This window comes from Urocitellus parryii, chromosome 1, assembly GCF_045843805.1.
Source record: "Urocitellus parryii isolate mUroPar1 chromosome 1, mUroPar1.hap1, whole genome shotgun sequence".
Lineage (NCBI taxonomy): Eukaryota > Metazoa > Chordata > Mammalia > Rodentia > Sciuridae > Urocitellus > Urocitellus parryii.
The window spans coordinates 271,610,823-271,638,222 of NC_135531.1; the positions used below are offsets into that span (position 1 = coordinate 271,610,823).

The following is a 27,400-nucleotide window of genomic DNA, read 5'->3' on the forward strand; positions in this document are numbered from 1 at the left end:
TGATGACTTATAATTTAAGAAAGAATAATGAAAATCATATTCTAAATATGATTGCTCGCATACATGGGAGTTATTCATCTCATGGAGAACACACCTTAATTCTTAGACTCAAGTTAACCATCTATTCAGAGCACCTCACTACTCAAACTCCTCTTCTTTAGGAACCCCTCCTACCACAAACCATTCAACCACTAAACAGTGGGAACTATTTTCCCAAAGTCTGAGTTACTTAATTTAGAGTGATTCTTTTATGGTAAAAGATGACAGGAAACAAGTTTTAAAGAATGGGTGTTATTTTTTGTCCTCTTAATCCTGATCCTTTCAAAATTTTTTCATTACTAAGTCAATCATCTTCATTGATATATAGTTTTACTCTATTCCAGCTCATAACTCCAACTCATAATTTTGTATATAATCTGATGACTTATTTAAATTATGTGAAAATTAATGTACTCCATAGATTTCAAAACTAGTAAAATGGATGCTATGTTGGGTGGTTCAGGGAAGATCTTCGGTTGCTTTTCTTCTTCCTAAAAATGAATCAATTGAATAGTTTTCACCTCATTATGTCTCTAGGAATTTTACTTTGGACACTAAAGGACTTAATTGCTCTAGCCCCCTTGGAAATGACATCCAAGTGTTTGATAATATAGGCTAAAGGAAAAATCTAGACACATCAAAAGTTTTTCTCTTCAAAAGTTGTTTGATTGTAGTGAGTACAATTATCATCATGGCCATGATGAAACAGAACATTTGAAATCATTAAAATCAAGTGAAATAGTCCCTGCTAGAATATTTGATGGTTCCCATCTTGTTATAGGCATGAATGATGCATACAGTAGTCACCTAACTAATCCTTAAGCACTTTCTTCTCCTGAGCCAAAAGTAGTGCTACTTGTAAAAAACAAAGGGGAACTTAATAGATTCCTGATTTATGCCTTGAGACTCCCCTCTTTAGGATGAAAACCGTGGGGAAGACTAATTATTTCCTTAAGGTTAGCACCTATAAGTTAAACTGTCAACTTCCACTGTGTTCTACCATCTAGTGTAAGCAGCTACATTCTGTCACATTGCATAATGATGATAATCATTATAATCACATATCAACACAATGAGTTAATGAGATAATAACAAGACTCCAGTGCCTTCCCTGCATGCTAAACAATTGATTCCAGTCACAGACATTTGTCAGCTTGTTCCACCTAACTGGATGATGTCAAAAGTGTACGTTCTGTCCAAAGAGAGGGCTTCCAGCAGGCAGTGAGATGCACTAGTACACAAATCTGCTATGAATTTCCAGTAGTTATTCTTGAAGATTTTTGCGTCATTCCCTGGGTTCCTCTCTTTTAAAATTCTCCAGGAAGTTCTGATGTGTCATCCGAACATATCTAATAAAGTTTCTCCAAGACAGCATTTAGGATATCATACAAGATCTTATGAACAAAACCAGACAAACACAACATAATCAACAATACCTGGAGATTTGGAGATTAACTTGTCTAGCCTCATAAGATTTTTACATCAATTTCCCCTAAAGTATCAAATCCATCTTCATAGAAGCTATTTATTTGAACCAAGACAGAGATTAAGTAAGTCTAGCAGGCTAGGAAATATTTATCCTAAATGAAAGCAAGATGTGATCATGGGAGTAGCCATATCAGTCAAAGGGCTCAATGTCTATGGTATTTTTGTGAACATTTGTGCTTATACACACTAGATTTAAAAATTCTATTTCTTTCTCAATTCTTGCAGTTTTTATGAGGTTTGTGATTGCTGTCATGCAACCAACTTCATCTGAAGTTTCTATTTAGAAATTCCAACTCAGAGAGGTGAATACTCCTGACATTAACATATTTATTGGCATTGGAGTATTAATTAGTCTGAAGATGAGAATTCCTATTGTTCTGTTTGTTGGTCAGTTTTATAGCTGTGACCAAAACACCTGATGTGAACATCTGAGAGGAGGAAAAGTTTATTTTGAGCTCAAGGTTTCAGAGGTTCAGTCCCTGGTTGGCTGACTTCATTGCTCTGGGCTCAAGATGAGGCAGAACCTTGTGATGGAAGAAAGTTATGCAGCTAATGGCAGCCAGGAAGAACATGGGGAACCAGGAGCAAAATATGTAATCCCTAAGGCATATACAGTGACCGGTTTCTTCCAGCCACACCTCACATGCCTAGGGTGACCACCTTTCCAATCAATGAATCATTAATCCATCAAATTGACTAACACACATTTGGTTTCAGCTCTCCCAATTTAATCATTTCACTTCCTGCCTTAACACAGGAGCTTTGGGGAGAGACCTGACATCTAAACCATAATGCTCTGCCATCACGTTTTTCTAAATATGGGAAACATTTGATTCTATGGTTGATTTGTAGTCTAAGCCTCAAGCTAGAAATGAAGTTGGCTCTTCCTCCCATCAAATTGATAGCAATAAGTAACAATAGGAGTCATTTTGGAAAGCTTTCCTATTGTATTCATCTACTTTACTATTTTTGTTGTTGTTGTTCTTTTAGTGTCTGCCAAACCAAGACCCCACAGTGATGAGTATTCAAAGAAGATCCCCCCTCCGAAACCTAAACGGAACCCAAACACTCAGCTTAGCACGTCCTTTGATGAAACCTACATCAAAAAGCACGGGCCCAGGAGGACATCGCTGCCTCGGGACTCCTCCCTGTCCCAGGTCAGCACCCCGGCGGGAGACCCCGAGGAGGAGGAGCCCGTGTACATCGAGATGGTGGGGAACATTCTCAGAGACTTCAGGAGAGAGGAGGACGACCAGAGCGAGGCCGTCTACGAGGAAATGAAATACCCCATTTTCGACGACCTAGGCCAAGATTCCAAAGGTGACTTTGACCATCACAGTTGTTCTTCGCAGTGTGCTACTCCCACGGTGCCTGACTTGGACTTCGCCAAGTCCTCAGTGCCATGCACTCCTAAGGGTTTGCTTTGTGACATCCCCCCGCCCTTTCCTAACTTGCTGTCTCACCGACCCCCTCTGCTGGTGTTCCCGCCAGCCCCTGTGCACTGCTCCCCCAACTCGGACGAGTCTCCACTCACCCCGCTGGAAGTCACCAAGCTCCCCGTGCTGGAAAACGTGTCTTACATGAAGCAGTCCGCGGGAGCCTCTCCCTGCTCCCTGCCACCTCACACCTCCGGCCACTCGAAACTGGAGAAGGACCAGCCAGGAGCCCTGGGACCTGCCTCTGCCACGTCTGTGCTCTCCTCGTCCCCGCCGCCTCCTTCCACTTTGTACCGAACGCAGTCTCCCCACGGCTACCCTAAAAGTCACTCCACCTCCCCCTCGCCGGTCAGCATGGGCAGGTCCCTGACCCCGCTGAGCCTCAAGAGGCCTCCCCCCTACGACGCCGTGCATTCTGGAAGCCTCTCCAGGAGCTCTCCCTCAGTGCCTCATGCCACCCCCAGACCCGTGTCGCAAGATGGGGCCAAGATGGTCAACGCTGCGGTGAACACCTACGGGGCGGCTCCGAGTGGCTCTAGGTCCAGAACACCCACGAGTCCTTTGGAAGAACTCACCAGCCTCTTTACCTCAGGACGCAGCCTGCTGAGGAAGTCGTCCAGTGGCCGACGTTCCAAGGAGCCAGCAGAAAGTAAGTGTGCAAAGTCCACGTGAGCCAGAAAGTCTGGTGCATGACCCAGAAACACAGCAGGCCCCTAGCATGCCAGTAGAGCGCCCAGAGCAGGGTGCTTGGTCCTTTTAGTTCAAATGTCAAAATGCAAAATGCACAATTTTGCTTTTGGCATTCTAAACAAAATGGGATATTCTGAATATGGATGGAAAGAATGAAAAATGGCAATTTGCACAATATAATATCCTATGTAAAGTGGAGAGGGATATTTTTCTCAAAGGAAAGAAAGTGTAAAATCTAAATTCTAACAGTGGGTCTCAAAAGTTTAACAGAGAAAGCAAAGACTACTATGGATTCTTTTTGGTGGGAGGGAGTTTTAGTATTTTGTTTTGTTTTGTTATACATGACAATAGGATTCACTCTGACATAATTATAAAAGCATAGAATACAATTGGTTCTAATTGTGGAATTTCTAGATAAAAATCTTGATTTTATAGGAAAAATTAATCACATATTGAATTATTAAATGTTACAACTTACCCTTTATTTTATATTAAAGTCTGTATAAAAAAAAACCTTTGTGGAAAAGAAAGCAATTTGGATAGAATTTAGAACTTTTTTTTAACATAGGAAGATCATCTCTGCATACTATGTGTTGTTTTATTCTTTGATTCACTGTAAACCAGAATATACTCATTGCTTTCCTTTTAAAAGCCATATTAATTCACATCTTATATTTTATGGTACTCTTCCTGGATCCATTGATAAATGCAGAAAAATCATGATAAATGCTATTTTGATCACTTACTTTAAATATCACAAAACTTCTCTATCTAAATGACTAACCCTTTTATAAGCCCTAAATAAATTACAAGTACACAGTAAATTCAAAACAGATCCAGGTCAATTTTCTCCATGTCTAATTCCTTAAGTTACACTAACTTCTTAAAAATGCCTTAGATAACTCAATGGATAATTAATTATTTACACCTCAAATGATCCTACCTCATGATATTTTTTAATCTATTAATACAGCCATACTGAGGACTTTCCTTAAAGGAAAAGAGATCTTTAATAGTTTTTGATAATGGTGATCACAGCATTCTCAGTTAATATTCATTTGTAGTTATAAGCCACTTTTTCTGTCTTTTATTCATTTTTTTCTTTTACATGGAGAGATTTATGAAAGCATTAGCTACTTAAATAATTATCCCCCAAACATTTTACTTGTCTAAAGGCAGCACTTTCTAATGCTCTAGGCATGCCTGGATTTGCCTTTATATAGACATACAAAAAGTTCTTTCAAATTATTTTAAGACTTGAATTTAAAGCTAGGAGCAATCTCTTTCTAGAGCAGTATTTCCCAGTGAAGACAGTTTTGCCCTGAAAACAGGGATATTTGGCTATGACTAGGAACATTGTTGGGTTGTCAAAACAGGAGTGCTAATGGCATCTAATAAAGCCTGCTATCCATGAAATGGTACACATACCCACAAAAATAAATAAATAGATAGGCAAACAGATAAATAAATAAATAAATAAATAAATAAATAAATAAATAAATAAGAGATTATCTGATCCACAATAAAGACAGTATAAATGTTGGGAAACCTGGTCTAGAAAATTTATTAAAATTTAAAGTTTCCTTAACTTGATTGGTTTGGTTTTCATATAGATCAAGTATGTATTTTAGAATAAAAGGCAACAGGTGAAGAAAAATGTTTTGTTTTAAAATACATAATTGTTAGTGTGAAATTAATGGAATTTTTATCTTAGAATTGTTGAAACTATTTAATTTCACCCTACCTATTAGCTTCTTTGAAGGATTCTAAGTATCTCCAGCTGGCAGTTATGCCAATTAGCTAGAAAAAGTATATGTAAAAGAATTGATTAACTAATGAAGTTATTTCTAGAAAAATCCATCTGTTAGAATCAGTCTATGAGCTGTATGTCACAAAATCCTCTATTCAGAGCTCCGTGTGTTTCTAAAACAAAGGTTGTACATGGAAACGTGATCCAGAGTCTTTACAGCTTTTAGGGAGCTCAGGATTGGAAACCTTCCCATGGACTATTAATCATGTATCAACCCTTTAGAGAAGTGGCTTGCCCTGAGTTACATTAGCATTGGTATATTCATTTATGTAAGTGGGAGGGAGGAAAAACACAGATAGTACATATGAATAATCCAAGCACTACTTTCTTTTGACTTCAGAGGAAAATAGATGCCATCAGATACTAACAAAATCATAGGCAAGCTCAGAAACATTCTCAAATGTAAAAGATTGGACTAAAACCTCAGATAACTGAGCATTAACTCCTAATTGCTCTCATAGTATACTCAGTGATACAACTCTTTCCTGTTTTTCTTGCCTGATGGGATTTATAGATACCTGTTGATACCTTAGGGTCAGAATAAGTGACAAGAAATAGTATTATATTCATAATTCTTGAGTCTCATTTTTTTTAACGTTTCAGAATTTTTTGTTTACATTTCATGGATAAAAGTGAACAGGGTATATCCCTTGTTCATTCAATCTACCTTTTCTTTTTGGAAAAGTCAATTTTGATAACTTCCTGGCATTCTGCCTGAAACTAATATAATATTTGTTTTAGCTGAAATAATCAATCTCAAAGTTTATACCTTCGATTATTATTTTTAATAATCTATAAAAGGCACACCTAATGTGATAATTTTATATTTAAAAGGTCATGATTGTTACTGGGCAGTATGAAAGAGATAGGATAAGACAAAAGTGGTAAATTATGAATAAATTCCATTTTGCTTCACAATTTTCTAAATATTATCTTCATATTAATTGTTATGGAAATCAGCTTTTCCCTGGTTGCTGCAATATTATAATGTTAATTAAATCAGGACATTTGATAATCTCTGTAATAATTTTTCTTTTATTTGGTTATCAATGTATTTTTAAATTTGTACAGAGAGATGGATTATGTGACACATACAAGTAGTGATACAACTCATATGTTGCTACTGTAGATAATTGTGTCCTCCTAAGAAGTAGGCCAGGTACAAATATGTTTTTTGAAAACCTAAATGATAATATTTTTTGACCCATTTTGTTTACATCTTCTTATTCTATGTATCCTTTATGATTTGATTTGAATCTTTGAACACGTAAGTCATGAATGGGACACTTTATTTTAATAAATCATGTTCCATGAAAAATACATATGCAGGACCAAATGGAAAAAAAGAGAGGAAACTTTCTCTTTTTTTCCTCATCTTAGTACATTTTGTGCTACTATAATAGATTACCTCAGACTGATCCATAAAATCAGAGAGTTATTTGGTTCATGGTTTTGGAGGCTGGAAAGTCCAAGAGTATGGCCGGCACCCAGAAGGACCTTTGTGCTGCCTCTACCTGTGGTTGAAGGTGAGAGGACAAGGGAGGGTGAAAGCAAGAGAGCAACACAGAGCCAAACTCACTTTTATACAAATCTGCTCTCTGGATAACTAACCCACACCTGTGAAAATGGCTAAGTCCACTCATTAAGCAGAGCCTCCTTCACTAATCACCTCTTACTGGGCGCTGCCTCCCTATACTGGTATGGCAAAGATATCCTTTAAAATACACATTTAATATACATTGAATATGACATACTGTGTAATATCTGTTTTTATACAGGATGCATTGTCCCATTTTTAAGAAAATGAAGAGTCTTTTATTATGCTGTAGTTCTCTTGATAATTCAGGTTCATTGTTCTGATAGTTGTGTGCCTACTATGTGCTAATGCAAAGTGGGTAGCAGGGTGTCTCAGACACCCTCCTTGGAGGCTGTCATTGTTCAAGTCATTGGTATGAGAAGATTCAGTGTTAAACAGCCCCAGGGCCTCCTTGAGGTATGAGAGCCCAGTAGCCTACTTCTGCCATTTAAATCCAGTTCTTATGTCTGTTTCTTATGGTTTCCCCACCTCCTCCCTTTCTTGCTGGTGGTGTTATTGATGTATCTAGACTTGCTCCCCTTTTTACTCTTTTCTTCATTGTAATATCACACAATTCATCACCAGGGGACCAAGAAACCAGGTACTCAGACTTGTCCTAGGAGTCTCTCAACTAGTTAAGTATGTGGACTCCAGTGTAGAGACTGTGTGAGCTTTACTTTTAAAGCCTACTTTAACCCACTATTGAGTCTCAAGTGAACTTCCTGGATTCATACTGAGAGCTTAGAAATATCAGCTTCCCCAAAAGTAAGCTGCTCTGGGAAACATGTAAAGATTTTTGGTTTATTTTAGGGACATCTACAACATTTTGCTTAGTCTACTTAATACTTTTTTTCATTGGAATTTAGTAAAATAGTTAAGGACTTTCCTTACCTCCTTTCCTTTCCTGTGAAAGCAGGTGTTCACATAGAGTGGGCAGGACAAAGTCAGGTGTCGAAAAGCCCAAGGGAAGAGTGGAGACTGTACATGACAATTTTAGAACTGACAGAGGCAATGGACAGCAGGTGAACCTTTATCCTGTGACAGCCCACCAATAAGCATGTTTGCTTGGAGCAGGACTTCTGGACGCATGGTGACTTGAAGCCACCTGACCAGAGCTGGGGGATAGAGCTGGGACCACTAGAACTCTGAGTTTCTTCAAAGATGATAGGGAGTTATATTATCTTATAACTCCCTTTATATCTGTATTCAGAAAAACACCTGATGAGATCTCCAAGGATACCTCGAAGGGAATTCCAGAAGGCCTGGTAGGACTAAGGCCTGTTAGTTTTGTTAAACATTTTAGGTAAAGATGCTACCCTTTCAGGAACATTCTCTTGGTTGCCTTGGTTGCCTCCCAGGCTTTGAGTCTCACACTGTGGCCTCAAACTGTTTCCTGCCTTAGCAACACAGACAGGAAATTAAGCCACAAACTGGGTTTTCATGTTGCTTTTAGGCCTGGACCTTGGGGACATTTTCAGACTACAGAGAAATTCCTCACATAGTTTAAATCATGATAGATAAAGGACATAGAAAATGTGGGTGATTGGCCCAAAGACCTCCTGCATCACATTCACCCAGATATTGTTAACAATATTGGTTCCTGGGTCTTATCAGAGATGGTTCAGTGAGGAGCTTAGCGGATGGAGCCTGGGATGTTCACTATTTAACTAACTCTGGTGACATGGACACCTTCTTTTAAACACTACTTTAATGACATCACTAAATATTTATGTGCATGCATTTTGTCCTCCTAACAATACTCAGGGGCAAGTTACTAACAATTTTAAAGATGAGAGAAACTGAGGAACAACTTGTTCAGAGTCATACAGGCAGTAGATCTGGGATTTGAACCAGATTATTTAATTTCAGTTTCTTGTCTTATTGATACTTGATCTATACTTGATCAATCTTTGAATTTCTTTCCCTGTCTTATTGTCATTAAATCCACCATCTGTCATTGAAACTGGAAGGGCTCATGATGTTACCACTTCCAAGGGTGTCTGCTTAATAAGAAGAAACCAAATCTGTGCAAATGGCTTGATCTAATTAGTAACTGACATCAAATAGGAAGGAGGTAGTAACTCTTTGCAGCATCCACCAAAACTCACTTTGGAATATGTCAGTCACATCAATCGCATCTGGACCCCACACTTCTGAGCTGTGCCTGAAGGCATGTGGTCTCTCCAGTGGGCCTCAAAAATCACCTAAATGATGTGGGTGAAGAGATGTGAGTGAGTGCAGATCTCAATGCCTCTAAGTATAACTTAAGAATATTTGTGCAGGTACCTTTGCTTTGTCAGATTTTCAATACTGACCTCCCACTAAAAAAGCCCATCCCAGGAATGTAGGGCTTTTGTCTTGACTGCTAATATTTCAGTCATAGCTACATGAAAGATGGAGGGCCCATGGTCACCCCAGAGGAAAAATGAATCCATCAATCGAAAACACCAACCAATACTCAAAGGCAATGAGAGCCCTTCTAAGACCCATCTAGAAATGGACTCAGGTAAAAAAAAAAAAGAACTCCAAAAAGGCTCTTTGTAAATGCTTTCCAGCGTCATTTCATTACCCCTTAGACCTTTGTAGTTGATGGAAGCAGACCCTAATTTTATTTTATTTTTTAAATACAGTTCTCCAATAATAAACTGGCCAATTTGATTATTCTTTTTTTTTCTTTAAAAGCTAAAGAAATTTCTATTTGGGATAATGAGGTTAAACTGGGTATAAGTAAAATTCCTTGATTTTGAAAATGCTTGTGACTTCTTGGTTAATTGGGACCATGACATTGTCTGTTTTTCTCATAAAGTTTCTACTAGAATTGCAATATAGAATCACTGAAGAAGACATAATTTCATAAATAATTGCTCACCTTTCTGGGGGGTAGACTGCAGCTGTCTTTGATTGATGCAGGGAGACGTGTTTACCCCCTGTGTTTATGTTCTCTGGCTGCTGAATCTTTAAGTGCAGTTTTCTTGTCAGCAATTTAATCAGCAATTCTCTCCATTAAGAAGAACCTTCCCTGCTTTAGATTTTTAAAATGCAGGAACATTTTCAATTCAGAAATAAATCTACCTCAGTCTTTTTAAAAAAAAAAAAAACGAGATTCCCTCAGTTATATTTAATTTTACACACACGAAAATACACTAAAACTGATTTCTTTCCCTCCTGTACAATTAGCAGAAAAAAAGAAACTTGATTTCTGACTTTGATTTGTTATCATGAACTCTCAACACTTTGACATCTACAATTAAGTAAATATTGGGTCTAGGTGAGGGGTTTCCTACCACACCATATTATGGATGTCCTACATTCTAACTCCATGTGACCTAGAAGTCTAAAAGAGGTGGTTTCCAATTAGGCTTTACCCTGAGTAGGCTTTGAGACCCTGGATGAGTCAGTTCAGAGTACCTCAGTTTTCTCACATTTCAAATGAAATATCAGGTAATAAAACCCTGAATCTCATCTTCTACCTTTTGTGGTACTTCTGTGGATTCATGGTTGATCTGTAAATCCTCAGACAAGCTTCCTGCCTCCTTGGATTTCCGTCTGATGTTTTCTTTCTTGTTGAAAGGACTTCTCCAAATTTCATAAAACAATAACAGTCTAATTTTAAATTCCAGCTCAGAGTCTACCAACTCCACTGAGTTTTCCATATGCTGTTTTCTTTGTATGCTTTCTTTGTACTTCTACAGTGATATGAAACTTATTCTGATGTGTTGTAAAACTTGTTTTATTTTGTTTGTCCTTAAGACAGAGAACCTGGGAGGACAGTGCCACATCTTCTCATCATGTTTCTTCTTGTAACAAGTGGTCCAATGCAATCTTTGACTCAGAGTTGAAGTATGATAAATATTTATTGAACTAGCTAAATTAATAGATATAGTGACTGGAGAAGGCTATTGAACTTGAGAAGAAGAAAGCCATATGAGAAATGTTTAACCAACCATTAAATGAAAAAAGGATCAGCTTCTATGAATTAGAAAAAAAATCACATTGAAATCAATACAGTCATTCAGCAAAAATGGAGCTATGCAGAATGCTGAATTCATTGCTTTTGACCTTAAATGGCACACTTAAAAGAATGACCATGTTATTCCTGGCAGATTTATTGGAAAAAAAGATATAAAGAATATTACCATCAAGCATTTAAATGTGCACCATTTTGAAGATGTCAGCCATCATCAGTTTCTACACAAATGAATGAGCTGTGAAAACTGATTCCTTTTTGACATTTGGAGATAAAAAAGAGGCATTTTTTTAAGAAAGTAAGAGACAAACAATAAAAAGAAGGAATTATAATCTGATAACATTTTGTATTATTGAACTCAAATGACTAAGAGAAAAAAAAACACATTCAAATGAATTATTTAACCTATTTGAAGGAAAGGTACTACATAAATCTGGGGAGCTCTTATGATACCACTGGTGGTCTTGAATGTATGTTGCCCAGGTAAACATGCATTTTGGTAATAAAATATTTAAAAGCTTGTCCAAATTAAAAACAAAAACAAAACAAACAAACACAAAACCTGTTTTTAAGATTTTGATAAAGTAATGGCAATCCCAAATTTAATAAGTGTCTGTAGTGGGGCATGATGTTTATTGGTTGAAGCAGACTCATTATTGTTGCTTGTTGATGGAAGTGAAGTTAATTAAATGTTTCACTCCTAGTACAGTAACCAGTCAACTGGAGAATCTGGGCTATTGCTTCTTCCAAATGAAAGGAATAAAAATACTGAAGACAATCTAAGAGGGGAGGAAGGAGAATTAGTAACATGAATTTTAAAGCAGCCAATACTTTTTAAGGCAAATGTAGCCAGAACAGTTTCATATAAGGGAAAATTCCAAATCCAGAAATTTGTAATATTCTTTTGACTGTTGATGGAAGACAAAAAACTGTCCCCAAGATTTTCTGCTGGGCAAGTTTTGGTGACATTCAAAATAACATTTTCCTATTTTTTGCCTATTTACCCTTGTTATGGATGAAAATTATATAGTCAACATAATAATGAAATAAAATAGCTAGAAACAATCAGAAAGATTAGTGTGTCAGTGTGTTAGCCAACACTGGATTGGTTAACAATGCCATGGGTAGGTATGTCCACCGTGTCCTTTTTTTCCATAAGACAAATGAGAAATCCTAAAAACTAGAAGATTTAGAAAAGATTTTGTTGTTAGTATCCTGCAACAGAATGATTAGAGCTGAAGTTAAACATTGCTCCATTTAAATTATTACCTTATGGATATCAAAATTGACTCTATACTCACATACTAGTTTTGTTATTTTGGCTGATTACTTAAAAATTAACCACTGGCCAATGATTAATGATAAGGGAGAAGCATCAAAATAATGAAAGCTTTTTATCCATGTCAAAAAGGTCTAAGAGAAATTTCAGACTAATCAGTTAGGACAGATTGGATCACAGTAGTTCTTCTTCAGTTATTTTTTTTTTCTTTTTGACAACCTCACCTGAAACTTAAAGGTTTCCTTTTGGCTTCTGAACCAAGCTATGTGTATGGTGGCTATTTAATATTGACTATAATAAATTTTCCTTTGAAGTTTTAGAGGAAAAAATAGAAGCTGGCAGATAAGCAATGCAGACAAGTTCTTTGCCAGAATATAACATGAATGGCCTCTAGTCTAATTCCTAGTTGAGTCCTCATGCCCTTCTAACACCTCATGAGCATGTCTTTACTGTCCACATTACTCTAAGCATTCTTCTAAACTTCCACCAGAATCACCAATTAAGCTCTTCCAAAGGACATTTTAAGGTTCTAAAGGTTGCATCTCCAAATTTTTCCAAACTTTTCTTGCAAACCAGTTTCAAAGGCATGTGAACCACATTAGTCACATCAAATGATCACACTCTGGTAGCAATATTGTAATATTCTTTTGACTGTTGATGGAAGACAAAAAACATTCCCCCAGAATGTCTGCGGGACAAGTTTTGGTTACATTCAAAATAACTATGTTAGTCAGGTTTTTGTTGCTGTGACCAACTTAGAGATGAAAGAATAATTAGAGGAGAAGAAGGTTATTTTAAGTCCATGTTTTCAGAGGTTCAATCCATGGTTGGCTGACTCCATTGCTTTGGGCCTGCTATAAAGCAGTACCTCAGGGCAGGAGGGCATAGTGAAGGAAAGCTGTCCTCATCTTAGTAGCTAGGAAGCAGAGATAGACTGTGAGAATCCAGGGACAAAATATGTAATCCCTACGACATTCCCCCAGTAACCTACTCCTTCCATCCACACTCTACCTGCTTACAGTTACCACCTAATAAGTAATTCTAATTCTTAACTAATTCTTATGTATTTATTTGCTGATTAGGTTACAGCTCTCATAACCTAATTATTTTACCTCTGACACATCCCTGCATTGAGGTGACACATCATCTATAAAGCATAACAAACTTTAATTATTATACAAATCTAAAGGGTGATTATTGGATGCTAAGAGGAAAGAATAAATATTTTACTAAAACATAGACTAAGGTTGAAAATGAATTAAATACACAAGGATTCCCTGTTGTTTGTACAGTTTTCTCTTCAGTTAGGCTTGGGTAAAGGATTTGACATCTTAAGTGAATCATTCTGGTATTTGGATGTCAGGAGCAAAAAGAACTGAAAAGGATGTAAGTCATTCTCTGTTCCCACAGGAGGTAAGTTGTTTACAGGTTGCTAAATGAAATCTCAGCCTTGAAAGCTGGAGGAGAACTATCACATTGAATGGTTCCCAGTACCCTTCCCCCATAAATAACAACTCAGAGCACAAAGTGGCCCCTTTCATTACATATACAGCTTTTCAACATGAGGATGTGTTTATGAAAGATGATTTACCAGCAAGAGAAACAATTCATCATAACTGAATTGATGTGTTTCTCAAAGATGATTAATATTTTTTAAACTTTCTGTTCACAAATTATTTACCTTATGAAATGAAAAACAAAGTATTACCCAAATAATTAGGTAGAAACTGTGAAGACTCAATTCATATAAAAAATACTTACTATGTAGATGGAAGATTTTAAAGTAGTTTGTGAAGTGTTGTTTTTAAGCACATTAAAATAAGGTCTTATTTTCTTTTAAAACAATGAACTAAATTTTTTTTTTAAATGAAGTCATTATTTGAAAAATCAAACATTATAAAAAAGCAAATGCTGCAATTTTATTTTAAATTATGTGTGGAATCTCAAATACACAGAAGGAACCCTAACCTACTAACTACAGGTTAACTGGCTCGTAGAAGGAATGCAGGAGATGTGGCCATCCGGAGTATTATTCATAAGGAAGAGGCTGCAGACACAGAAGGAGCTGTGGAAAAGCTCATTGTCAATTTTCCCCTTTTTGTATTACTTCCATGGCTTTCCTGGTAAAGTCTTTATCCAGATGCTAATTAAGCAGAGGTTTACTTTGCACATCAATTTTTAATATTCATTCCTCACAGTTAAATGAAACCTGCAGCACGAGGCTTCTCCAGTTAAAAGCAGCCCTGACCTACTTCCTTGTGAAATCAATGGAGGGCTTCAAAACACTCTGGAGTAGCTGACATTTAGGGAAGCCAGCTCATAATCTGTGTTGGTGTAAAATGTGTTTCTCTGGGTTTCAGTATTCTTCCCTTTCTCCCTGTGTGTCTCCCTCCCTCCTTTACTTTCTTTTTTTATCTTGTTTACTTCCCTTCCTCCTCCCCCTTTCTCTGCTTCTGTCTGCCCTGCCCTCCCATTTCCCTTTCTCTTCTTTCTCTTTCATTCCTTTCTTCTTAAAACCTAAAAATGGGGAAGTCTCTGGAAGCTGTTGAGCCAGATAAGTGAGGCCATACTAGAGTTATGTACCCCTGGGGGATTGTGGATGGATGTGTCAGCTACATATTTAATGACTTCAAACTAACAGGAACTCCTAGGTCTGAGATTAAAGAAGGAGAAGAAAGGCCTAAGAGGCACCCATTTACATTCAAATATATTCTACAAAAAAAAAAAAAAGCAAAATTGAATCCACCAGAATAGGGTCTTCAGATATTATATTCTAAAACCTTTAAAAGTAAGAGCATATGGTATAAGGCAGACCTTTTTGAAGACTAGTATGACAGAGATCTGAACTGAAGGATGTGAAATTTAAATAGGAAGCAAAAACAGCCCTATAGGGAAGCAGCAGTCATTAGGGTGTGGAAGAGCACCCAGGGTCTCCATCTAGCCAGAGGTCCCTATGAGAAAGGTGGGAAGTTAACCCTTTAAGGGTTAAACTGCAGCCATACAAATGTTAACTTGCAAACTTGACCTATGACCCCAGAGAGTTTTCTTTATGTTAAATTACAAAATACCAAGATAATGTGGGGCTAAGCCTGGAAAACTCATGGAAGAATGTAGGGTAAATCCAGTTTTATGGCACGCCATTTTAAGAGTAACCTGAAGTCTAGGCTGATTGTGTTTAACTTGAAGATATGTACCTTTAAGAAAACATAAAAGATATGTTAGACATATGTGTTACTTGCCCCTAATGATTCATGCCAATCCTGAAAGCCAAATTTTCAAGGGCACTTTCTGAAGACAGATGTGGCCACTGAAAGTGTTGTTAGGAAAAGAATAGAGAAGGAGAGGGCAGATTTAGGACTGAGCTCTTCAGAAAGATGATGTTTCTCTCTCCCTTGCTTCCACACTGGGCCCTTGACTTTCCTGGCCTGTGCTTAACATTTCCTTAGATTCTGTAGCTTGCAAAGTCCTGGGCATCTGGGTGCCACTCTGATGATCTGTGTCCAGTGACCCTCAGGTGGTAGAATCTTTGAGGTTTACTTATAGCCTCATATAAAAATCGTACACTGCAAACACCACTCCCTCCTCTTTTCTATTCCTTTTCTTTTTTCTTATTTCTCTTCCCCTCATTTTTAGCTTATGAACCAAACCCAAAAGATGGGTATGAGAACCTTCTGAAGTGTTATTTATCAATCAGATTGATTTTGTCGCAAGGAAGTCTGCTACCAGATAATTTATGGAACAGAATAAGACAGGAATAAAAAGTAACAGTAACATCAGAAATAAGGAATAACATCTAATTCATGCTCTATTTTATTTCTTTTTACCTAAATCACAGAAAATAAGCACCATGATTTCTGATATCCTTTGTTATTAAACAGTTTTCACATTAATTTTTTTCTTTGTGTGTGTGAAAAAAAGATGATGGCAGGAATTCAGACAAGGACACAGGTGGCAAGTACCTATAGAAGCTGAAAACATAGAAGGAGACAAAGAGGTTGTGGTGATATTGCCAAAAAAATGTTCAAAAGAACTTTTGATTTTTTCTTTCCTAGACCAAAGGAGAATAAGTGTAGAATAAGTTCAGCAACTCCCTGCTCTTTCCTTTGACTGCAATTTAGATCTGGAGCTCAGTAAATATTTGCTGGACTTTAGAAATAATAATTTTGAACTCCCTCATATTACAGACAAATTGAAATCCAAAGAGATCCAAAATCTTGAGAAGGATCATGACATCATGAAGAAGCATAATTAGAAACAGCCCAGTTCTTCTAAGTGCCCATTAAACATTGCTCAGGACAGCAATATTTAAATATATTCCTATTGACTTTGCCTGTAGCTTGACTTGATATTCTTTAATAGATTCATTTAAAATGTCATTTTTGGTAGAAGAAAAATCAAATATGGTTAATTGACTTTTCCCAATGAGACCCTTTTCAAATTTATATGTATTTTTCCCCAGGAATACTGTGAAAAACCTCTCTATTGGTCAACATTTATTCCCAAATACTGTTACTCACTTTAACCATATTTATACAGAGAATCAATAAGTTGAAATCAGCAAGAAATACAGTAGAGTGTACATTCAATTATGTAGTTATTGAATTATCCCTAAAAGGGTTAATATTTCTGCCTAGCTTTTCTTATGAAATTTTAATAGCTATGACATCTTTATTCTTCCCAATATGGTTACTAGTAACTGTGATTCCAGGAATGCCAAATTTTGCATTTACTCTGATAGAAATTAAATATTCTTATTACCCTTTATGATGAAGGAATTATTCTTCTTAGCATTTAGTGTTTGCTTCAGAAACAATTATGAATGTGTTTTCAGAATTACATCTTTCAGGAAGAATGGAAATGATATTTTTCTTCCCATGCATTAATATTTTTAGTGCCTGAATGCCTCTGATTCTTTTAGAGATTGAAGCATTTTTCCATCTGCCTGTTAAAATGATTTGAGTCTTAATTAACGTTGATTGCACCTGTGCATACATTCAACTACCCACACAACTCCCACCTATGAGTGGAAAAGCATGTCATTCCTACAAAAATGAATAGAGGGGACTTCAAAAAACAACATAGACATGTAAGATAGACAACACAGAAAAGGGTTGAATAAGTTTCTTGGCTCTCTTAGATCCAGGACTTTTGATCTCCCAAGGATTGTTTGGCAATTGATGTAAAAGAATTCTCTCTCCTAAACTGCTGGTTGTCTTTTTAGCCTAACTGAGAAACCCAAGTTGAAAGAATTCAATGACAAATTCTCATGCCCCTCCTCACTGGGGGCTTGCTTGTGTAGTTGGATTTAGCAGCCTAACCTTTCCTTAGTTATGAAACTGGGGAATGGTAATATGAAAAATAAATTGATAATGAAGATCATCTTCAATATTTTAAATGGCCATTTTTTTCTGTCTCTATAACTTTTTCCTAAGGAATTCTAATAAATTCCAATAATTGTAATAAATACAAATAGATTAGCCTCTAGATACATATGTGTATATATGTATATATGTGTGAATTATTTTTATTTTTTTCTTTCTCTTAGGGAAAGAAGATAATTAAGATATTTTCATCTAAAATATGGGGGGAAACACAGTTGTAAAGGGCCTAACTACTACACAAAATTAATAATTCCAAGTATATTAAATATTGCTAAAATATTTCCATAGGATTTAACAGAGGTTCTGAAACTTGACTTTATTTTAGAAACAGCAGATGCTTTTAAAAGTTTCAGATGGCTCAACCCTCAGGGAATCTAATTCAAATGCAGCTCAGGCATAGGCACTTTTTTGAAATCTCCCCAAGTATCTTTAATATGTAGTCAGAAATAGGAAAATCTAACATCAAACTTATTCTGGTACTTATCACTGAAATCCTAGACTTGAAGATCCTTGAGCCTAGATGCCTCATTTACAGACAAGCAAAGGAATGTTCTGCAAGGGGAAGTGATTTGCCTGAGGCCTCAGAGTTAATCAGGCACTAAGTCTAAACTGGTATCTGGTTGCCTGTAACCCAAAGACAACTCGGAACAGAGCTGTGGTTGCACCGTGCTTTGTTGAGACCCTTTCCATCCAAGTGTCCCAGAAGTCTGAACTCCTCTGCACATTGTTTCAAAATTGTTGGCTTGGACTTAGGCATTTAGGCATTATTAGTACCAATTTTACACCCTCCAACAGCATCTAGGCCATTTCTATAACAATGTGGTAGTAGCCAATACAGCAGAAACTTTGATTTTTAGCTACAAATGCCTATTGGTAATTTCCTATGCACATTAACTCAATATTGAGGAGACATGAAAATGTTCTACATTGTGCAAGTTTTCCTAGTCCATAATATGATTTTTTTTTAGTGGTCTCTTTCTCTCACATTATTGAAGAGATTATTTTGCCATTGCTACTTAAGTAGAAACCGAAGTGGTACTGGCATTGATAGAATTCCACTTTTTTTCCCACTATAGGAAAAAAAAGTCAATTTAGATTCCTTGCATTCAATAGATAATTGGTCTCCTTTCTCCCCATGGCCCTAGTAAGCAGATTCTTCTTATGAAGCAAAATCCTATTGAATTTCTCATAAAAGGGCAACTCAAATCATAACCAAGGGGTTTTTGTTCTGTTCACACCATTGTTACTTCTCCTAGGGCTTGGCATCATTTCTCCTGCATTTTCCGTGTTTGTTCCTGCTGTTGGCAGCTCCTAAAGATATTCTATATATAGAACACCCCTCTTCTGTCCTGTGGTGAGATACCATTAATTAGTTTGAAATCTTCCTTAAAACAGGCCAATATCATAGTTTTAAGAACATTGGGATTCTTAGGGAAGTTAATAGGCAGATACTCTCATCAAACATCTGTAATATAGTTGGGCTCAGATAAATCCCATTTAACTTCAACCTGAAAAAACTAAACACATGACTTTAAGTCCTGGATTCCTAATTTTCATAGAGTTTCAGATTAAGAAGTTGTCCTAAAGATGGGTCTAAATCCCTAATTTGATAGATGAGTACCCAGAGGCAGAGAAAGGGTCCAGTTTTCCCAAGGATTAAATCAAGAGATCTTTTCGGATCCCACTGTCTATTCCGCATTACTATGGCTAGGGCAGCAGAGAGCAGAGCAAATCTAAGATCACACCCTTTTGAGTCCGTGTGGCATTCTTTCTTAGAGTGTTCTTTTTTTTTTTTAGCTTTATGTTAATTTGGTGCCTTGTAAGGTACTCAAGAATGACTCTAATTACATGTCTTCTATAACTTTTGGTACACAATAAGGATGTACACAAAACAGAGTACGTTAACATCTGTGTGTGAATCAGGTTATTGAGGCTTACAACTCTAAAATCCTGCTTGTGCCATAAGGTAGAATTCTGTTTTCTCCTAGAGGAGATGTCTCTCAGTTGTCTGCTATCAGCTGTGTGAAGAGCTGCATTCTGAAGGAGTCAACTGAGCCCAATGCTGTCATGTCTTTAATGGGAAACAGGGACTAAAAACACACCGCTGCCATGACAGGGGCCTCCGAGAACTGTGGGCATAAATATTTAATGTGGCAAATTATAGGTTGGAATTTGCATTTTTTATGCCCTATTTTGAAGTAAAAAGGGTTGTTGAACAATCAGGACACTTTCCATAATTATGTTCATTTTTAATATGCAGAGAATTGACAGTAGGTTCAGAGTAGTTATTTAATGAATTCTCAATATAACCTTGTCTGCTATTTCCTCACTAAATCTTGATATCAGATTATGACCACACAATGGAGTTGGTTAATGAAAAGTGATTATCTTGTCATCAAACAGGTGATTGATTTTGAATTCCATAAAACATGAACATAGTTTGGCTGTCACAAGTTCACCTGCATTGAATGTCAATACTAAAAGTTGTTTATAGAGCAGATATACTACTAAATACTTAATAATTCTGCATTTTTCATCTATTCCTGAACAACCCTTTGAGAAGCATATCTTAGAGTTGGTGACATCCTAAGGTTGAGGTGGTGGTATCTGGAGTTGTGTGGATTTCATGTGCACAGAGATAAAGTGGTGCTGAGGGCGAGTGTTTCAGGAAGCTTTTTATCCCCTGTGAACAAAATAGCTGACAAGAATGACTTAGAAGAGAAACAGTTTATTTGGGGCTCATGGTTAAAAGTCTCTGTCCATGGTTGACCAGCTCCATCACTCTGGGCCTGAGGTGAGACAGAACATCATGATGACATGAAGGAGAAAAACTGCTCAACTTGTGACAGAGAGAGAGTAGAAGGAGCAAGAACAAATATGTATAGTCCCCAAGGCATGCCCCCAGTGACCCACTTCCTCCCTAGCCATGCCTCATCTGCCTTCAGTTACTAGCCAGTCAGCCATTCAAATTATTAATCCACCAAATGGATTCATCCACTTATTAGGTTAAAGCCCTCATAATCTAATCATTTCACCTCTTGCATTAACAGGGAAGCTTCTGGGAAACCATAACATCAAGACTTTGACCTTGCAGACTCCTTGCACTTCATCCTTCTGGTCGATCTTGCACACTCTCCTGGATAAACCTTTCTTTAAAACCAATGGCATCACCATATTCTGCTCCTCAAATATAAATACAAACTCTGTACCTTTGTACCTGAAACTCTTTAATGGGTTTCTTCTTTTCTACATAAATTCAGATCTCATTCTTTCTAGTTTAAAACTTGTCTTTCAGCAATAGGCTAAATTGATTATGGAGACCTTGTTCTTCTCCACTATTCTTTTGAGAGTATCTGCTATGCCATTTGGTCAAGCTGGATGTTTCTGGGTTTTTGTGTGTCTACTTTCTGTATATCCATGTCCTGTTTATCCACTCCATGGTGATTTTCTCCAAAGGAGGGTATAATTTTTGCATTTCTTTTGCACCATTCTTAGCCCTGGGCACAATGCTCTGCATGTAAATAAATGTTATTAGAGCAGGAATGATGGTATAACTGTGGTCCTGTGTCCTGTCCAATGTCACCCTTGACTCTTCTCTCCCTCTGTGTTCCAGCCCTGTTTCTCCACAGACCTTCTAATGTCTTCTTTATTCATTTCTGTCACTGGGCCGTTTTGATCACACTGAACTTTTAAATTTTGGCTACTGCAATTTACCCTACAGCATGCTGCCAATATTTCTTATAAATCCTTTCATAGGATCCCCCAGTACAGTGCCTATTAGATTACAAACCTATCAGAGTTAGAGAACAAATGGTGCATAATTTTAGATCTTTAGGTCTCCTTGATGATTATAGGAATTTTGTATTCTTGCAGACTAAACCAATTAACCAAGGATGAGATGAATCAAGAGAGCAAGCTGTAGTCATCCAAAGTCCCAAAATGTGCTCTTCATATGCTTCTTATTTAGCCTCCCAGTTATGAAGGCTGCAGGAGTTTGGAGGCCTGTACCTCTTGATCTCCACTTTTGTTCCTCCTCCCCCCATCAGTATTTCATTGTCTGTTCCTTAGGCCTAGCGGTACATTTAGAATTCTCAGTACCAGCTTTTGGTATGACAGACATAAGACAAGAGGACAGACAAGGACCCTGTTCTTGTCCACTAATGCAAGGATTCCTATAGTCTAGGCTACATAGGGAGAGGTCTTCAAAAGAGGGTGGTGGTTCTGCCTGGGCACAGGTTCTTGGCTTCATGGCTTCTTGCTCTATCATGAAAATGCAACAGAAAAACAATCATAATAGGAATCTTCAAAGAAAAGCTCCAGGACAGGGACCCTGGTAGCCCAGGACTACATTATTTCTGCTTTATTTAAATTTTCCCCAAATAAGAGACATGAACACAATGGTATTAAAATATAAATATCTTCATATTATTTGAGATTTGGAAAGGTCCTTAAAGGTTCCATAATGTTGCAAGATATTTATATTTTTATTATATTTTATATTTATATTTATATTTATATTATATTTTTTAAGTGAAGAAATAAAATTCCAGAAAGAAAATCTGGTAAATCCAAGTCAGTATTTGAAGTCTGACAGATTGGGAGTGGAATATAACCCTTGCTTTTCACAAATCATGTATATCTGGATAACTTTTATAACTTCATTGTGCATTGATCTCTTTATCAGTAAAATTGGAATTATGTAATCACATAATAATTATTCTGCAACTATTCATTCTCTTTTATTCATTTATTCACATTCTTCATCTTCAAATAAAATCAGATCTAGGTTAAGACTCCATGTATGTATAGCTGTTATATTATTCTACTAGGGCTGCCATAACAAAATGCCATGGATTGGTTGTATGGCTTAAACATATATTTTCTCATGGTTCTGAAGTCTAAGACCAAAGTATTGGCAGGTTGGGTCTCTACTGAAGCCTCTCCCTTTAGTTTACAAATGGTGGCCTTCTCGTGTTCTCATGTGACTTTTTCTCTGTACGCACATGCATCATTTGTGTTTCCTTCTTACAAGGACATAAGTAATATTGGCCCTTCCCCTATAGCCTCATTTAAGCTTAATTACCTCTTTAATGGTCCCATCCCCAAATTACTCATATCAGGGATTAAAACTTGAATGTATTAATTATAGGATAGATATAATTCATTCTTGAACTAGAATAGTTTATAGGAGGAAATAGTAAATAAGCGTAAATTTCAGTTACAGGTTTTCATGGGGTTTTTTTCTTCAAAACTAAGTTATAAAACAAAATGGGATGGATTGTCTGAATTTCAGACCTATCTCTGCCAGTAGCAGGTTGTCCGTAGGTCACTCTTTCAGTTTTCAAAGTACATTCTGTATAACAATAGGTCCTTTGAGATTGTACTTAGAATAGGAAAAAAAATCCCCCTAGATAAAAAGATGACAAAAATCTACAGATTATATCAACCTGTTAGACTTGCACAGTGTGCTACAATTCATTAAAGACTTGAAGAAACCTTAAAGGAAAAACCTACAGGGTTAATTTTGTTTAATGCAGCACGTTCTAAAGTAAACTATGAATTTAATCTTTAAGTATACCTCTAGTCCACTAATAGTTGCAGTGTGTTTATACCATGTGGAATTTGCTTTTAGCCTGTATTAAAATTTTTTTTAATTTATGGACTTCAAGGTCTTAGCAAACTGGTTGTGTCAGGGTGCAAAAAGGGAGATAGCTGGGTTGGAAACAAAATTTGAGAATGTATTGGAGATGGAATTAAAATACAAACATGGGGGAGATTATATCACTCTATTATAGGAAGTCTAGGAAAAAATACACTGTCATAGTTTAGATAAGAGGTGTTCCCCAAAAGCTCCTTTGTGAGACAATGCATGAAAGTTTAGAGATGAAATGATTGGGTTATAAGAAGTTTAACCTAATCAGTGCATTGATTCTCTCTGTAGGAATTAACTTGATGGTAACTGTAGGCAGGTAGGATATGGCTTGAGGAAGTGGGTCCCTGGGGGCATGCCTTTGGGGTATGTATTTTGTCCCTGTTGAGCAGATCTCCCCCCCCCTCTTTTCTTCTTCTTGGGTGTCCTGTTCCCAGCTGCTTTCCTCAGCCACATACTTCTGTCTGCCTCACCTTATGCCCCAAGGAATGGAGGTGGTCTTCTATGCACTGAGACCTCTGAAACCATGTGCTTCCAAATAAGCCTTTCCTCTTGTAGTTGTTCTTGTCAGGTCTTTTGGTCACAACAGCAAAACACACAAACAAGCAAACAAAAAAGCTGACAAAAATATACCCCAACCCCAGTTTACCAGTTTATAGATGTTTTCTTCCATGGATTATGTTAAGGGAAAAGGAATATTTATAAGACTAGGGCCTCTGTCTCTTCTCTCTGCTATAACTAGTGTAGTCTTTTACAAACCTTAACTTTGTGTTTTTTTAATTTGTTTGTTTGGTTTTGGTGGTTTTTTTTTTTTTTTTTTTTTTTTTTTTTGGTGCTAGGGATCAAACCCAGGGTCTTTTGCATGTGAGGCAAACGTTCTACCAACTGAGCTATATCCTCAGCCCCTTGTATGTGTATTTTTTGGATCCATACATAGAATATTGAGTTCCTTTTCTTTGCTCATAAACAGTGAGATGCTTTCAGGAAGAAGCCCTCAGGACTGACCAGCTCCCCCTCCACCCTCAGTTGCTGTTTATTTTCTCCACCTTTGTCCACTCCAGCTTTTCAGCCTTTCCCTTGTCTTCCTTGCCATGGGTTGAACAATATTTTCCTCTGCTAGCAAAACTTATCTCCAATTTGCCTTCTTCAAATCACTGATTAAGATTTCTTGACTTCTCTACCAGGAAAAAAATAATCTATCAAAGCTTTTCATTTCAACTACCATCTCTGCTTGCAGATCTTATCAGAGCTCTAATCCTGTATTAGTTCATCTAATTATTTTCTTCCTAACTTAGATTAGGAGCCACATTCAGAGGTCATGACATTTTAGTTCACTGCCCTATTCCTCAAGGTCATAGTGTCTGACATTTCAAAATGTCTAGAAAGATGTATCCAAGGCAGACATGTACATTACCATTGGTTGAACATAAGCAAAATGATATACTCTTCTTTTAAAATAAGTTAATCCAAAGAATATTGCAGAATAAACAGCTAAATTTTGCCTTACATGATTTACATTCTTTGTTTTCTGACTCACTTTGGTGTTACTAACATGTATTGCTTGGTGACTGTGGTTTAGAGTGCACAGTGCTATGCAGGAATAGTAATCCAGTGTGTCCCCATCTGAAAACTACTGTGAACTTCTTTATAACTGTGTATGACAGTGTGTCAGCAGAGGAGTTGTTTATATTCTATACCATGTACACTTGCAGCTGATTCTCCCCAAATCTCATAATATTAATTTACTTGCTTATACAATCTTATAAGTTTTCTTTAAAAAAAATTGCTATTGCCATTTTTAATAAGATTAGCAGTCCTTCTGGAGAGATTCCAAACAGAAGATAAAGCAAAATAAAGCCAGTAAGGCTGTTTGTTCAGAGATCAGAGTGCAAATCCTGCTTTTTCTAATTACCTACCTTTGTCTGGCTTTAGGGAATTTATATAAACTTCAGTTTTCCTTGGTGACTGTGTTAGTCAACTTAGGATGCTATAACATAACACCTTTGAGTGGCTTAAGCAACAGATATTTGTTTCTCACAGTTCTGGAGGAGGAATGTCCTAGATCAAGGTGATGTGATGGGAGGTTTAGTTCCTGGTGAGGGCTCTCTTCCTGGCTGGCTAACAGCCATTTTCTTTTTGTTCTCTCAAGTAGCAGAAAGAAAGCACCAGTGCTTCTTCTTATTATAAAGACACTAATTCCCTCAGGACCTTATTCAAGCCTAATTACCTCTCAGAGATTCCGCTTTGGAGTGTACAGTGCCATCTTATTGGGGTTAGGGCTTCAACATACAAATTTGGGGGACTCTGACATTGTCCATACCATGAGTTTTCTTAATCAACAGGATCCCGAATTTGCCTTGTAAGCTTATTAATCAACAGAATCCTCAGTTTTCCATAACAGTAAAGGTCATCACACCTTCCTGACAGACCCGAAAAGAGCAAATGTTTAGAGACTAGTGTAATCCCTGGCCTGTGGTAGGCACTTACTACCTGGCAGCTCTGATAGCAGTGCTGCTGCTTTATAAGAGAGTGTTAAGCTCTGGCTTTCCTGACTTACCAACAGGAACTAGGAAACATCAGCCTCCCTCTTTTCATACAGCAAGAAACATTGAGCATTATCTGCATTTTTTTTTTTTTTTAACCAGGGCTTCTATTTAGTTTAGGTCTTCTAATCAGATGACAGGGGAAAAGTTGGATCTTAGATTTGACAATGATCCTAAATACATCTCTAATGTTTCTGAAGAGAACAGTTTCTTCATTTATTTTATAGTTCACTGTGATTTGATTTGGTGGGATGAATAGTAGGAAGGATTAAAATATATGACATAGAGTTACCTTGAATAATCTAAAGTTGAATATTTTTTAGAACAGAATGATAATGTTGAAGCCTCATGAACTATTTTGCTTTCTATCTTCAAACTTTGTGTATCAGAGGTATAAAATTTTAGATTTAGGAGAATCTTTAGAAATTGTTTCAAATTTATAATTTTATTTGGAAAGTCAGAGCTCAGTAAGGGTTGCCTCCTCATATCCCCAGGTTTTTAATATTGACCCCCATTCCAGAATGGTTTACAGTTTGTGCATTTCTTTGGAAGTATTTTTATTTTTTGTTTATATATATTTATGTCTATATTGTTTTATGTTTAAAAATATGTATTTTTTCTGAATACTTTAAAAGAATTGTATTTTGATCCTCAGCACTGCAAAATGAAAAAAAAAAGATATTATTTAATTATTTCACAGACATTTTTTCTAATATTGGAAAAAAAACCTCCTCATTCAAATTAATATAAATAAAATATACAAGTTCTATGAGTGACTATTCCAGAGGCTCATGTATTGTACATGCAGTATTTATTAATTGAAATTATGTACTTAAAATAGTTATTAAATACTCATTAAATATCAGTTTTGTAAAGAAGTTTCCTTTTACGAGCTCTGTAATGTTTTGAACAATCAATAAAAAAAAGAAGTTTCCTTATCACTAGAGCTAAGAGAAAAGCATTGCATGTGAAATTTTGAACCGTATTTTGCAAGCTAACTAATTTCTCCGCCCTTTAATTTTTCTGTCAGCATTCCAATAAAAATATTTTCTTCATTAGAAACTCAAGTATCTTATATTTAGACTGCTCTTTAAAGAAAGGAAATAAGAAATAATATTGACTAGTATCTGTATTAGAGTGGTTCAACTGCCACAGCAAACAACTACCCAACCTCAGTGTCATGATATAATATGACTTATCTTTGGGTCATGTCACAGGCATATCCCAAATAGTTGATTCAGTCAAAAATGAGCTATTCTTCCCACTGTTATTGGGAAGTTTCCATCTGGAGTCTCTGCCAGCTCCTAGGAGCTCAATGAATTTTCACCATCAGGAAAAGCAAAAAGATGAGCAGTTTGTGAGAAGTTTGATTTTCAGACCTTGAAGTAGTATATATCACATTCCAATGCCAGGTCTCAGTTATGTGGCCCTTTCCACCTGTATGGAATCCTGGGAAGATGGACTAGTATGGTCCCCAGGGAAAGGTGCAAAAAGGATTTGGTGCATATGGCTAGTCTCTGCCCACAGGTCCTCCTGGCTTT

The 27,400-nt window shown here is 36.7% G+C and overlaps 1 protein-coding gene across 1 annotated transcript in view; it reads left to right on the forward strand.

Moving 5' to 3' along the window:
- Nyap2 (neuronal tyrosine-phosphorylated phosphoinositide-3-kinase adaptor 2) overlaps positions 1-27,400 on the forward strand; it is a 233,892-nt gene that overhangs the window by 135,681 nt on the left and 70,811 nt on the right. Inside the window, exon 3 of the mRNA XM_077799600.1 lies at positions 2,518-3,612. Coding sequence (XP_077655726.1) covers positions 2,518-3,612 — 1,095 coding nt within the window. The remainder of the gene's footprint in view (positions 1-2,517; positions 3,613-27,400) is intronic.